The sequence below is a fragment of the Euleptes europaea genome, chromosome 6 (genome assembly GCF_029931775.1).
Source record: "Euleptes europaea isolate rEulEur1 chromosome 6, rEulEur1.hap1, whole genome shotgun sequence".
Classification (NCBI taxonomy): Eukaryota; Metazoa; Chordata; class Lepidosauria; order Squamata; family Sphaerodactylidae; genus Euleptes; species Euleptes europaea.
Window position 1 is genome coordinate 23,390,557 of NC_079317.1, and position 14,889 is coordinate 23,405,445.

Here is a 14,889-nt window from a genome sequence, read left to right on the forward strand (position 1 = left end):
TTAGGACAAAGGGGGGAATTTCAGCAGTAGAAGCATTTCAAACTCAGGATCTGTTAGGAAGCTTGTTCAGTTTAGCACTTGACATTATAATCCCAAACATTTACTTCTTTCTAGGTATCGAAATTTTGATCAGCCTCATCGATTCTATGTTGCTGATGTCTACACAGATCTTACTCCATTGAGCAAATTTCCTTCCCCAGAATATGAAACTTTTGCTGAATATTATAAAACCAAGTATAATCTTGACCTGACCAATCTCAACCAGCCATTGCTGGATGTGGACCATACATCTTCAAGGTAAAGAGCTTTCTGAGAACTTAAAAGGAATGTTCATTTGAATTCAGGGCTGCTCGTTAATCATGTAGTTGTTTACAATCGTTTTTGTGTATGTGATTAACAGTGCAATGCTAAGCAGAAGGGAGTAACTGCTTATGATTGCAGTGTAAAAATATATACCATAAAGTTTCCAAATTGAGTGATGATTTTTATATGTGGCTTCATACTTTCTCCCGCTATTTCGGTACCCGTTTTCAGAAAACGGGCATTAACTAGAGTTGCTATTGGGCTCTGCTTAAAGTGAAAATTTAAAGTGAATTTGGTGGTTTTGTTTGGGTAAAGCTTCTATATATTTCATGGAAAAGAAACGTTTCTATAAAGTTAGAGATGTCTCAGAAGGGATCCACAAATTCATACCCTTAACATCTTCCTGTAAATCAAGCCTTTTCCCCCCTTACTTTCTCCCCCTCCAGCCAACTGCTTCTGTCTAACACTACTATTGCAAAGGTGTAGCCCTGTCTGTTGTAGCAAAATAACACAGAAGTCCAGTGGCACCTTCAAGACTAGCAATGTTTATTTCAATATGAGCTTTCGTAAGTCATGCTGACTTCTAACTAAGTGAAGTTGCCACTTTTCAAAGCCGTTGACTTCAGTGGGGTTAGAAGGGTGTGACTGCATAGGACTGTCCCACAAGTCATTTAAACTAAATGTTTTCATAACATCTATTTTTAGGCTTAATCTTTTGACTCCTCGTCATTTGAATCAGAAAGGAAAAGCTCTTCCATTAAGCAGTGCTGAGAAGAGAAAAGCTAAGTGGGAAAGTTTGCAGAATAAACAGGTAATGGCGTATTTTCCTTTTTAAAAAATTATTATGAATTTTAAACATATTTAAAAACACACAGTATACAGGGAAAAATACATAAAAGAAAAACAAAATAATGACCCTACTTGGTGAGATAACATGACTTAGACTTGCTCTGGAGTTCAATTTTGGCTATCTGTTGAACATTCTTCCCATTCCTCAGTACCGTCAATCTGATCAGCTGATACGTCTCTAAGGTTTTTTTGTGTCCGTCCGTGAATAGTCCGTGCCATGGTTTATTTCCAGTGCTTTGCAAGTACGATTCTAGCAGCTGTGGTATGTAACAAAATAGAAAGCAGGTTATTAGAAACCTGTGGTATATAATTAAGCAAAAAAGCCTCAATTGCTAGTTAAATCAGAACCAAAACCAGCTTGCCTTACATCGAGACAGGATTGCTAATAGTTTTAGTTCAAATTCACGTATGCTACATGTGATAAAAATCAGCTCTAGGAAGATTACAGTATCAACCTCTATCAGGCAAATTCTTATAGATTTTTGGTAATTTATACAGAGATAGTTATCATTGATGTAATGCTTCCAAAAAAATTCTTTAAACTGCAAAGGCACCGTAAACGTAGAGCCTGACCATTAGTATTTTCCATTTGATTATTATCATTAAAGGGTAATTGTGGACATTGAAAGAGTAATGTTTTTCTTTATTATAGATCCTTGTTCCAGAACTCTGTGCTATACATCCTATTCCAGCATCACTGTGGAGAAAAGCTGTTTGTCTCCCAAGCATTCTTTATCGTCTACACTGCCTTTTGACAGCCGAGGAACTCAGATCCCAAACCGCCATTGATGCTGGTGTAGGAGTAAAGTCACTTCCTGCGGATTTCAGGTATTGTATTTACTATATTTTAACTCCCTTATCGTTATGTTGAACATTAGCTTGAAATTCTGCATATGCTGAACTTGTAACTTTTCAATGGACAATGTACAGTTGGATCCAAAGGTGCCCTTCTGCAACGTAGTAAGTGACTTACACTTGCAGAAAACTTAAGGGCACTAGGTTGTTGAGCAGCAACAGTAAAACTAAATCTAGAGATGATTTTCTGTTTATGCAAGCATGAGAATTGCTATAGAACTTAACCAGTACAGCACTGCACAGACTGTTCTACCGGCATGTTCAAAAGTATTTGTGAAATTGTGCTTCAAAAGCAGTTTTTTAATGCAGTAGGATGACTGTGGGTGGAAAGCACCAGCATGAACATACACATGATTTCTTTGTTAATTAGATCATTTTATCTCACAGATACCCTAATCTGGATTTTGGCTGGAAGAAATCTATTGACAGCAAATCCTTCATTTCTGCTGCCTGCTCCTCTCTGGCAGAGAATGAAAATCACTGTAAGTACAGCGCAATTGTAGTCCCTGAAAATGCTGCACATCAAGGTGCTAATAGAACCTCTTCTGCAGAAAAGCATGACCAAATGTCTGTGAACTACAGAACATTGATTGATGAGTCACCCAGTAAGCTCCAGAGTGATGTCTCAGTAGAACTGGCAACCATTAATGGTGTTTCTTACAATAAAAACCTTGCCAATGGCAATTGCGACTTAGCTAGCAGAGACTTTTGCCAAGGAAATCAGCTAAATTACTGCAAGCAGGAAATACCTGTACAACCAACTACCTCGTATCCTATTCAGAATTTATACAACAGTGAGAACCAGCTCAAGCCCAGCAATGAATGTACTCTACTGAGTCATAAATATCTTGATGGAAATGCTAACAAATCTACCTCAGATGGATGCCCCAAAATGGCAATGACCAGCAGTGCTTCAGATACTTGTACTCTTTCAAAAGACAAAATGGATTCTGCAGTAAGCCCTTGCAATGGATACTCCTCAAAAACCCTTGGCCCAAACCCTGGTCTCATTCTTCAGGCTTTGACTCTTTCAAATGCTAGCGATGGATTTAATCTGGAGCGGCTTGAAATGCTTGGTGATTCGTTTCTAAAGCATGCCATCACTACTTACTTGTTTTGCACTTATCCCGATGCTCATGAGGGACGCCTGTCATATATGAGAAGCAAAAAAGTGAGTAGGATTTCCACATTCTAAATATTTTGTAAAAGACAGAAATAGGTAACTTCATTGAATGTTAGATGTGCCAATAGTATTATCATAATCTGCCTTGAGAATTTCAGCCATTGAATATATTTGTTAATATGTTCTATGATTCTACAGTACAAACGCTACTGCAAATTAATTGTTTAAGGACTCTTAGGAATTTCTAGAACCAGAAGGTATGAAGAATAGCCTTACTGGATTAGACCAGTGGTTCCCCTAGTCCAGCATCCTGTTTCACACACTGGCCAGCAATTTGCCATGGAGGGCAAACAAATAGGGCATAGAGGCCAAGGCTCTCCCTTGATGTTGTTCCTAATACTGGCTTTCAGATGTTTCCTACCTCTGAACATGGAGATCTCTTTAGTGACCATGGCTAGTAGCCATTTGTAGACCTCTCCTCCCTTAATCTGTCTAATCCCATTTTAAAACCATCTGCTCCATCACTATGCCCATTGGCCATGAATTCCACAGCTAAATAATGTTGAGCCCCCAAGTTCTAAAACTTGAGAGAGGGAGAAAAAGGTCTCTCTATACATGTGGTGGAGAAATTGGATGACTTTATGAACTTTTGTCAGATCTGCTCCCCAGTCATCTTTTTTTCTGAATTTAAAAGCCCCAGACTTTAGCCTTTTCTCAAATGAAAGGCGCTCCAACGTTTAATTGTCTTGGTTGCCTTCCTCTGTATTTTCAGTACAATATTCTATTGAGATATGGTGACCAGCAGTGCACATAGTATTCCAAATGAAGCCACACCATCAGTCCACACAGGGGTATCATAATATTGGCCCTTTTATTTTCAGTCCCTATCCTAGTAATCCACAGCAAGGAGTTCGTAGTTTTTTACGGCAGCTGCACAGAGAGCCCACCTCAACCCCAAGATCTCTTTCCCTTTCAGTCTCTACCAGTTCCCGTCATTAAAAATTACTCTTTTACATTGAACAGCTCTTCTCATGTTGCCCACTCACGCTTTTTTAGATAGATCTTACGGTAGCTTTTCACCATCCTGAATAATTTGGTAACATCCACAAACTTGGCAACTACTCTGCTCGCTCCAATTCCAGATCAATTATGAACAAATTAAATAGCACTGGTCCCCATTTGGGGTGTGCACACAAAAAAATTCAGCATTTTTCAGATTCGGGTATATTGCACCTGAAAAATTTCAGAATTTACGAAAAATGACAAATCCCTATATCAGTATGGGGTTTTTTTCCTGGCTTTTTTCAGGAATCTTGAAAATGTTCAACTCCATTACACTCTAGGGGGGGGGTTGATAAAGATTGGGTCAGGGGGAAATGGAAAAAATGGGGGCCAATAAAATTGCATCCCCCTGACCCAATCTACCAAATTTGGGGATTCTTGTAAGGAGATTCACCAGCAGCTATGTTGTGAATTTGGTGCATCTACCTTTAAAAAAATCAGGGCCTAGGATAGATTCCCCATAGGCTTTTTTTGTTTTGTTTTTTTGCTTCTGTAGATGCCTCTTAACAGTAACCAGCAATCACAGAAAAGCCAGAAAAAGCTGGCTTTTTCCGGCTTGTTGGGATTCATATTTTTCAGCTGCTGTTAAAGGGAGCCTTTTTTCGGCCAACTGGTATTTTTCAGCTTATTTTGTTGTTTGGCACATCCGAATGCACACCCCTAGTCCCAATTCTGATCCTTGTGGGACCTTGATCATCACTAATCAGGGGCAGTTGGGTTATATATCTGAAAAGTTTATGCTTCTCAAAACAATCTTAGCTTGAGACAGCCATTATGCTTAGGCTCACAAGACATTTACCATACGTGTTTGATCAGGGTATCTTCAGGTATTACAGAGTAAAAAATAATTTATTATAATTTTCACCCCCTCCCAAGTTTAGAGATGTATGCCGAGCTGAGGAATTTAGTAAGAAATGTGACTTTCAGATGCAGATTTCAGCAAAACGCTATGCAAATATTGCTATTACATATTGCATCAGACCACCAGATTTCATTTGCTGTGATTCCATATTTCTCATAGAATTAGGGTTGCCAATTTCAGGTTGGGAAGTCCTGGAATGTTGGGGGGGGCGTTTGCTTGGGGAGAGTGGTGTTTTGGGAGGGACCTCAGCAAGGATGTGATACCACAGAGTCCACCCTCCAAAGCAGCCATTTTCTCCAGGGGAACTGATGTCTGAAGTCTTGAGATCAGTTGTAATTGTGGGAGATCTCCAAGTGTCACATGGAACATGGCAACTCTACATAGAATTGGTGGATAGAGTAGGCGACGTGAGCTTAATTAAGCGAAAGTTGAAATAAGTAGGGACAAAATAAAAAAGGGGGAAATCTATTGACTTCACCCTAAAAACTGTACCAAGAAAAAGCAGAGATCAAAAATTGCAACCTTTTGAAAATTGTAGACATAGACTAACCTTAATTTACTTGAAAGTTGCTGCAATATTTAGGTGCTCTAAAGTATTTATGGAATTCTCATATTAAGGCATAGCGTCGGAAAGCAATATTTTATCCCACCTTGCATATTCCACCTTGGAAATCCTTTGCTGGATATATTATTATCCCACCTTTCCAATAAAGAGCTTTTACTCTCTGTGAAACCTTGTAGGAAATCCTATAAAGTAGGATACGCTTACACTGACTTGCCCAAAGCCACTCACTGATCTTTATAGCTCAGTAGGAATTTGAACTTATTTCCCACAGCCAAGCTCCAGTTTATTAGCCATTGTACTACCTTCACCATGTAAATTTCCTGGCTTAAATAGCAATGAGTTGAATCTTCTTGTGGTGGTGGATTTTTCTCCAACAAGTCCCCCTTGAACCCTGAAAAACGGTCACTGGAAGTTGCAGTTTTTGCATGGACAGGAAGGCATACAGGTAAGGGCACTGCAGCGAGAAGAGAGAATTGGGCAAAATCTGACTTTCCTTTCTGTTCTGCTCATGGAACTGTGTAAGTTTAGCATTAATTTTTGTATTCCTAAAGAAAAATACAAGACCGAAATCTGATCTTTTCCATTGAACCATTGTTGATTTACTCTGCAGTCCATTTGTGGCTCTCTTTTGCTTACGCTTTTTTGAAATAATAAAGCAGCTGTGTTTTGCCTATAAATCTGGGGCATTCTTCATATGAACATTCTTCATGTTAAAGTGTTTTGGTCAACACAAGGTTGCAAACCGAATCTGAGCAGTTTAATTATGAAATGTTGTATATGTTTTGTCTATGTTGGTTTGAATATAAAAGGGAATTTTTTCCTGTAATAGCATGTGTGTGTGTGTGTGTGTGTACACACACACACACACGTATAGCCTAAACTTGCTTTGTGTTCTTTTGTGTAAATATCTATAGATTATGATAAATACTTTTTCTTAAAGGTCAGCAATTGTAATTTGTATCGTCTTGGGAAAAAGAAAGGGCTTCCTAGTCGCATGGTGGTATCTATTTTTGATCCACCTGTCAACTGGCTTCCACCTGGTTACATAGTAAACCAAGACAAGAATAACACAGACAAATGGGGAAAAGATGAAATGGTAAGCCACTGCTGAAATGAATTTACAATTAAATGTTTCCATCTATGAGCATATCATTACAAATGAAAGAGGAAAGTGAGTGGGGCCTTTGAAGCCCTTATTCAGTATAAAGCATTATCTTACATAAACCATTGGCACTGATGGTTTTTGACCGAGTCCTCTCACATTTCATTTTATCAACAAGAATGCCTGTTGTCAAAAAGATTCACATGTCCATTGTTAGCGAAATTTGTTAGCATTACACTGTTTAATAAACAGTACAAAACTGATGGTGCAGTCCTATGCAGAGTTATTCTGCATAGGGTTTAGACCAGGATAAATTTGCATAGTGGTGAACTGTGAGCATAAGAGCTTTTCCTTGCTTTGAAGTTGGAAAGTAGAAAGTCAGAATCAAGATCAGAAATGGTGCATAGATGAACAGAATTTTTTTCAATGCATGCTTTGATGACAAAACCACCAGAGGGTATACCAAAATATTAAAAATCTATTGGAATGTTTATTGCACAGTAAAACATTCTAAGTATTGTATAAATGTGTTAAAACACTGAGCCCTCCATCTGCCCCCACTCTTCAGGAAATAAAATATTACAATGTATATTGTGTGTGTGTGTGTGTGTGTGTGTGTGTAAAGTGCCGACAAGTCGCAGTCGACTTATGGCAACTCCTTTTTGGGGTTTTCAAGGCAAGAGACTAACAGAGGTGGTTTGCCAGTGCCTTCCTCTGCACAGCAACCCTGGTATTCCTTGGTTGTCTCCCATCCAAATACTAACCAGGGCTGACCCTGCTTAGCTTCTGAGATCTGACGAGATCAGGCTAGCCTGGGCCATCGAGGTCAGGGACAATGTATATTAAGAAGGTATTATTTAGCATGGTATGTGTGCAGTAAATTCCTTTTATGAAAGAATATGCACGGATGTTCTAACTGCAAACGAAAGCCCATTTAAAAACAAAATCAGATAATTTCAGGGCCACTTCACATAGGCAAGCTTACCATGCTGTCCTTCTGGAGCTCTTGAGTTGTCTTCATTTTTTCATAATCCTAAATAATATGATAGCTGTAAACTTGGCTCTGTCACTGCTCACCTCTGACTCCAGATAATTTGTGGCTAATTGAAGAAGCACTGGGCCCAATGCAGGTCTTGCAGTGGGGGGGGGGGGCACAGCTTACTTACTTCTGTTAGAACTGCGTGTTTAGTCCTACCTTCTGTTTGTTTTTTTAATTTAGCCACCTGTTGCCTTTTGGTCTTGTCTCATGACTGTTAGGCTTGCCCAGAAACCTTTGACCTTAGTCAAAAGTTTTAGAAGGTCACGTAGATAATGGCTCAGCTTAGAGGTTGGGAGCAAGAGTCAATTGTGTACTCCCTCCCTTCTCCCCAGTACCCTTTCATACTTCCTGTTTGTCAGCGAATCAGAGTTTGGCATTTATTCTGAGCCAACAAACTGCGCCTTGTCAATAACCAGAAAGTGCCCTAGCACAAGAGGGTCAGGGGGAACAGATGAGTGAACCTGAGGCTCGCCATGGTTTGGCTGTCCATCTGAACCGCCCCCAAGCCTTTTTTTTTTGCTCCAGTCTAAGAAGAAGAAGAATAGTTGGCTTTTTTACCTTAATTTTCTGTAACTTAAAGGGTCTCAAAGTGGATTACAACCACCTTCCCCTCCCCACAACAGGTACCTTGTGAGGTAGGTTGGGCTGAGAGAGTCCTGAGAGAACTCTGACTGGCCCAAGGTCACCCAGCAGGCTTCATGTGGAAAAGCAGGGAATCGAACGTGGTTCTCCAGATTAGTCCCCCGCTCTTAACCACTACACCACACTGGCTCCTTAGAGTGAGCACTAACAAGGACCCATTTTGATTATGGATGCAGCTTATTTCTACGGAAGAGTGTTTCACTGCCAGCTTAGTTTACTTCATATATTTGTCCCAAATCATAACTGAAAAATATATTAGCAAACAGCAAGAGAATTGTTATCTGTGCTAGGTCTAAATTGTTCCTATTTTGCTGTAGTCTCCCAGATACAATTTGTGTTTGAAAACCAAAACATTCATTGAAGCCGTAGTATTTACCAAGTTCTCAAATTCCCAACTCAGTGTTTCGGTATTATCCAAGCAGATGTTTACATGAATGTCAAACCTTGATTAAAATATTTGGTCTAGAGCTCTTGCATGTGTATGTGGATATGCTTAGACATTGTCTAAACTGGTTTCATTCATGCTAACCAAATGGGTTTGTAGCTGTTCTGCAAACGGCTCTATTTACTAATGTGAAAAATTGCCATTTTTCTGCTTAAGCACAATTACATTTATAGTAGCCCAGAAAAATGAGGATTTCTGTTTTCTCACTGTAGATGCTTATTTATCACTAAACACATTTCAGTGCTGGAATATTGATACGAGAATGTGCCTGGGATTTTAAATAGACCTTGGGGAATCCTGTAAACCCTACACTGGGGACTGTTTTTTAATGCATCCAGGAGCCAAAGTTTGCACATATAGGGGAAGTGAGGAGCACTCTTTGGTAATGATAATCATACAAATCCAGATTAAACGGTGTGCTTAGTTTTTAATTCATGTGTTGGAGCAAATAATAAATCCTAGATCTGATTGCAGTATTCTTGTATTTTTGTCACTCACATTTTCTCAAATCTGTAGTTCTTTGTGTGAACCATTGTGTGTCTACATCCAATGGAGCTAATAAAAAACAGACTTAAAATTAGTTTAGTTACACCATCAGCCACTATGAAGTTGTGAAATTTTTAATTTTTGTAGTAAAGTTTAATACGCCTCCTTCAAATTTTATTTTACTCCTTTTCCAGACAAAGGAGGGCCTGCTGTCGAATGGAAAACTTGATGATGAGTACGACGATGACGATGACGATGATTTGATGTGGCAGGTACCCAAGGAGGAAGCTGACTTGGAAGATGACTTTTTAGAGTACGATCAGGAGCATATCAAGTTCATTGACAATATGCTGATGGGCTCTGGAGCATTTGTGAAGAAAATATCCCTCTCCCCCTTTTCGCCCGCTGACAACAGCTATGAATGGAAAGCGCCCAAGAAGTCATCCTTGTCTAACGTCCAGTTTTCGTCAGATTTTGACGATTTTGACTACAGCTCTTGGGATGCAATGTGCTATCTAGACCCGAGCAAGGCCGTGGAGGAAGATGACTTTGTCGTCGGTTTCTGGAATCCGTCGGAGGAGAATTGCGGCATCGATGCTGGGAAACAGTCCATCTCGTATGATTTGCACACAGAACAGTGCATCGCTGACAAAAGCATTGCAGACTGTGTGGAAGCCCTTCTGGGCTGCTACCTGACCAGCTGTGGTGAGAGAGCTGCCCAGCTTTTCCTCTGTTCGCTGGGCCTGAAAGTGCTTCCGATAATTAAAAAAACTGACGGGGACAGTGTTCCATACGGTTGCAGAGACCATTTGAACAGCCAACAGAAACATCCTTCAGCAAACTGTATTTCTGCCTCTCTAGCCAATCAAGAGTTTTCTTTGTATAAAGACTTGGTTTACGGCTGTTTAAAGATTCCGCCAAGATGTATGTTTGATCATCCAGATGCTGAGAGAACCTTAAATCACCTTATATCTGGCTTTGAAAACTTTGAGAAGAAAATTAACTACAGTTTTAAGAACAAGGCTTACCTACTCCAGGCATTTACTCATGCCTCTTATCATTACAACACCATTACCGGTAAGTCATTTGAAAAAATCTCTTTTTGCATTAAATGTGAAGGAATGCAGATTGCTTTGAAAGGAATGCTAAACTGTATTGTTGTGTATTCCCTCCCTTCCCTCGACTCTTGTGTGTGTTAAGATTGTTACCAGCGGTTGGAATTCCTGGGAGATGCAATTTTGGACTACCTCATAACCAAGCACCTTTACGAAGACCCACGGCAGCACTCTCCCGGAGTTCTGACAGACCTGCGATCTGCTCTCGTTAACAACACCATCTTTGCCTCTTTGGCTGTAAAGTATGACTACCACAAGTACTTCAAAGCGGTCTCTCCTGAGCTGTTCCATGTTATTGATGACTTTGTGCAGTTTCAGATGGAAAAAAATGAAATGCAAGGAATGGATTCAGAGGTGAGTACTGTAGGAAAGTAGTTTTGACTTCCACTTAGCATGTTGCCTCATTTCCAAGAACCACAAGCCAGTGATGGGTTTTGGTTTGTTTTTTAACGAAATATAACTTGGTTCAAATAACTAGTTATTGGCGACTTGCTACAACTGTCCTGAACTACTGACCCTGCAGTGAGGGCTGTGTGTGTTCCTCAAATCTGTTCTTTACATTTTCTGACAATAAAAAAAGAATGTGGAAAAAAAACTGGACCTATATACATTTGTATACATTTTGCAAAAGGGACAAATGTAGATAATTTCTCTTATTCGGCATAAATATTAATTTTACTCATGCCTGAGTCTCATTTTGCTAAATGTGAGGAGTAGAGGAAGTAATATAGGATGCTGGATGCTGTTCCCATCCGCTGGGAGTCATATTTGGCCCCGTTTCTTGCTTCGGATATCTCATCTGGTGTTGGCCAGTACTCACTTTCAGTTGTAGCTTCATGGGTAAGGGCTAGAAACTATTTGTTCAAAAGATGAAAGCTGAGGGGTTTCCAGATGCTAAATACCATACACAATCCCACATCCTGGGCTGTAACTGCTGCAAACTCACAGCATACCTATAGCCTTGCCTATGAATTGGTCACATTGAAACAGAATTTTGCTTCTGATCCTTCTTTGCATGAGGATGTAGCACATGTACATGGAAAGATCCTTGGGGAGCTGAATAGAGCCCTTTTCTTCCCCCCCCCCATCACCTTCATAGAAACATACATCTGGAAGGGACCTCAAGGGTCATCTAGTCCAACCCCCTGCACAACACAAAATTCACAACTACCTCCTCCCCCACTCCCTCAGTGACCCCAGCTGCATGCCCAGAAGATGGCCAAAAAAACCCCTCCAGGATCCCTGGCCAATCTGGCCTGGAGGGAAATTGCTTCCTGACCTCAAAGTGACAATCGGCATTATCTTGGGCAAGTAAGAAAGGGCCACAAGAGCCGAGCACTGGCTCATCCCTTCCTGCCCTCCCTCTCATGATCTTCCTAAGTTCAAAGAATCAGCATTACTGTCAGATTTCCATTTAGCCTCTGCTTAAAAACCTCCAAAGAAAGAGTGTACACAGAAGCTGCAGGCTAGGAAAATACATGGAATGGGAGGTTTGTGTGCCTGATCCCTCTGCACTTTGTGAGTAACCTGCATTTTAGATCCTGAATAACTTGAGTCTTGTAAGGAATCTCTCCACTTGTGGGCGCTGTTGCCCTCACACAGGGAGAAGATCACACCATTTTTGTTTAACCAGAGATAGTAGCTAATGATACTTTAGTGAAATCAAATTGATTGGGCTGTTTAGGTGGTTATTTTTATAGATACATGCTTAAATCTGAATTTAAGTAAGCACAATCTAAATTTAAAGTGGCCGATCTTTCCTTGCTTAACCAACATTCAAATGATTAAATTTTTTTTACAAGGAACAGGGTAGTCCAAGTGAATGCATTTTTGTGTGTGTATTTTAAAAAGGATGGATACTTTGCAAGGACTTTTGTAAAGTGAGATTTTATTTAATTTGTAGCTCCGAAGATCTGAAGAAGATGAAGAAAAAGAAGAAGATATAGAAGTACCAAAGGCCATGGGGGATATATTTGAATCTCTTGCTGGTGCCATTTACATGGATAGTGGAATGTCTCTGGAAATGGTTTGGCAAGTGTACTATCCAATGATGAGGCCGTTAATAGGTAACGTAAGAGCTCTCAGAAGAAAATTTCAGTAGTTCATGGTTTCTATTAGTAGGGTTAAAAATATAAATTTTTTCATCACAGAAAAATTCTCTGCAAATGTTCCCCGTTCCCCAGTACGAGAGCTACTGGAGATGGAGCCAGAGACAGCTAAATTTAGGTAAGGATCTGTTTTCTGGGCATCTCTTGAAATCATGCAAAATACATTGAATTACAGTGGCCTTGCTGTAAAGTGGTTTAAATACAGCTGTGCAGAAAGATTGCAAAGATAAGTGAAATAATGCACGATACTGTTGAAGTGGAAAACACATTTTGCGTCCATTTGGGAAATACCAACAGCCTTGATGCTTTCTATTTCTTTGTGTTTATCTGCATAGTCACATGTTTGCATGCATCTGGTGAAGTAGGCAGTTACCCCTGTGAAAGTTCTTGCAGTAAATTACTTTGAGGTTCACAGTGTGGTTTGTGCTGTGGATTAACATAGTTCTGTGGAAGGGAATTAATTCCCTTCTGACTATGCTGGCTGTAATTTATATGTTTATTTCTGTTTTTCTTACTCTCCCCCCCAAAAAACTGGTGCAGCCCTGCAGAGAGAACCTATGATGGAAAAGTCAGAGTAACCGTGGAAGTTGTAGGGAAGGGAAAGTTTAAAGGTGTTGGAAGAAGCTATCGGATCGCCAAATCTGCCGCAGCGCGAAGAGCTCTACGAAGCCTCAAAGCAAATCAACCTCAGGTTCCAAATAGCTGAGACACCTCTTGGGAAAAAAAGGAGAGATTTTAAAGTTGATGTTGAGAGGAACAAATTGAAGACAGCATTTAAAATTTGATAACAAAAATAGCTAACAACATTTAACATATATACATAATTTTGGAACTAATTGTAGTGATAGGTTTTTTTTTCTTTTTGCGCAAACACAATCTTTGTCTTCTTTCCTCACTTCTGCTTTGTTTAATCACAAGAGTGCTTTAATGATAACATTTAGCAAGTGTTCAAAATTGTTGTCAGGTAACATTTGATTTACTTTGTCAGTACAGCTTTGCTTAGTGTTAAAGGCCAGGGAGCTTTTGCCGAACGCAGTTACTAGATTTTTATATATATACATGTGTATATGTATATAAAAATCTTGAAATTTCTCAAATCTGTGCACTAGTGCCAGTCACAAAGCAGTTTATAAACTGTACTGGATGATTTGGTGTAAAGGATAAGTGTGCCAGTATTGTCCTTGTTCTTTCCGTGCCATCTTGGCATTAAGATGGCATTCCCAATCATTATTGCACTTATTTGTTAGGGACAGGTTTTTAATTGAAATGTCTGGCATCTGAGAGAGAGAAAATGGATGCCCGCGTAGTCTTGCATTTGAAAGGTTCTTGCCTTAAAAGTATATAAAACCCTCATTAATTGCAACCTTTAATTTCTGGTCTCTTCGGAGCACAACTGTTTTACATTCCCTTCATTTTTAGAATGCATTTTATGATACGGCTCTGTATTTGCAGTACAACAGGGTAGTTTAGCTGTGACTTAACTTATTACAGGACTGTAATAGAATTCATATTCATATATATGTAGTGTGGTTATTTTTAACGATTCAGAGGAAATTGTTAGTACAGATTTTTGTTTTTGATATTGAAAACAAAACAAAAAAAGTCTCTTCCAAATTTCCATTGTTACAAAAACCAAGAGCTAGACTGGGCACGATCCATCGCTCATGTAATAGAACCCTCTTTCACTTCAAGGAGCTTGTGCAGGAGGATTTCCTTGATGGACTGAAGATGTTGTTTCCAGTATCAGAACGTTGTAACAGTAGCTAATCGCACAGTGCAAACTGTTGCTTTTGGGGAGGGCAGGGGGAGAGAACCTTCAACATATCGCACCTAAAATATGCTGCAGATTTTATATTGGATACATATTTAACAAATGGAGCACCTTTACACCTTTAAGAGCAATTTCCACATAAATTTCTTACTGTACTTTTAAGAATTGCATGCATATTTCATTTACCAAAGCTGTGCTGTTTAAAATGCCATGGAAGTTGTCGTGAGAGAAACTGCCATACTTTTTGATACATCTGTGATTTAGGTCCTTTAATGTAGAGTAAGTAGCTCATTATTATTGTTTCAGCTGATATGAAAGCATACTTTTTTTAGGCTATGCCTAATTTCTTTAGGTATCTGTAGGCATCCTTCACTTAAATACCTCAGTTCTTCTTTGTTCTTTTGTCTTTCTCGCCCCCCCCCTTTTTTTTTGCATGCATTGTTTTTCTGTTTTGGTGCTATGTGTTTGTATTATGCTTGAAATTTTAATTTTTGCACTGTAACTATAATACCTCTTAATTTACCTTTTTTTTTTAAAGAAAAAAGCGGTGGGCTGTCTTGTG

The 14,889-nt window shown here is 39.4% G+C and overlaps 1 protein-coding gene across 1 annotated transcript in view; it reads left to right on the plus strand.

Moving 5' to 3' along the window:
- The window catches only part of DICER1 (dicer 1, ribonuclease III), a 46,043-nt gene extending 31,876 nt beyond the window's left edge, over nt 1-14,167 (plus strand). Inside the window, exons 19-28 of the mRNA XM_056852257.1 lie at nt 115-297; nt 1,009-1,114; nt 1,805-1,980; nt 2,395-3,178; nt 6,560-6,715; nt 9,528-10,410; nt 10,534-10,802; nt 12,352-12,514; nt 12,599-12,674; nt 13,097-14,167. Coding sequence (XP_056708235.1) covers nt 115-297; nt 1,009-1,114; nt 1,805-1,980; nt 2,395-3,178; nt 6,560-6,715; nt 9,528-10,410; nt 10,534-10,802; nt 12,352-12,514; nt 12,599-12,674; nt 13,097-13,262 — 2,962 coding nt within the window. The 3' untranslated portion in view covers nt 13,263-14,167. The remainder of the gene's footprint in view (nt 1-114; nt 298-1,008; nt 1,115-1,804; nt 1,981-2,394; nt 3,179-6,559; nt 6,716-9,527; nt 10,411-10,533; nt 10,803-12,351; nt 12,515-12,598; nt 12,675-13,096) is intronic.
- The last annotated feature ends 722 nt before the right edge of the window (nt 14,168-14,889 follow it).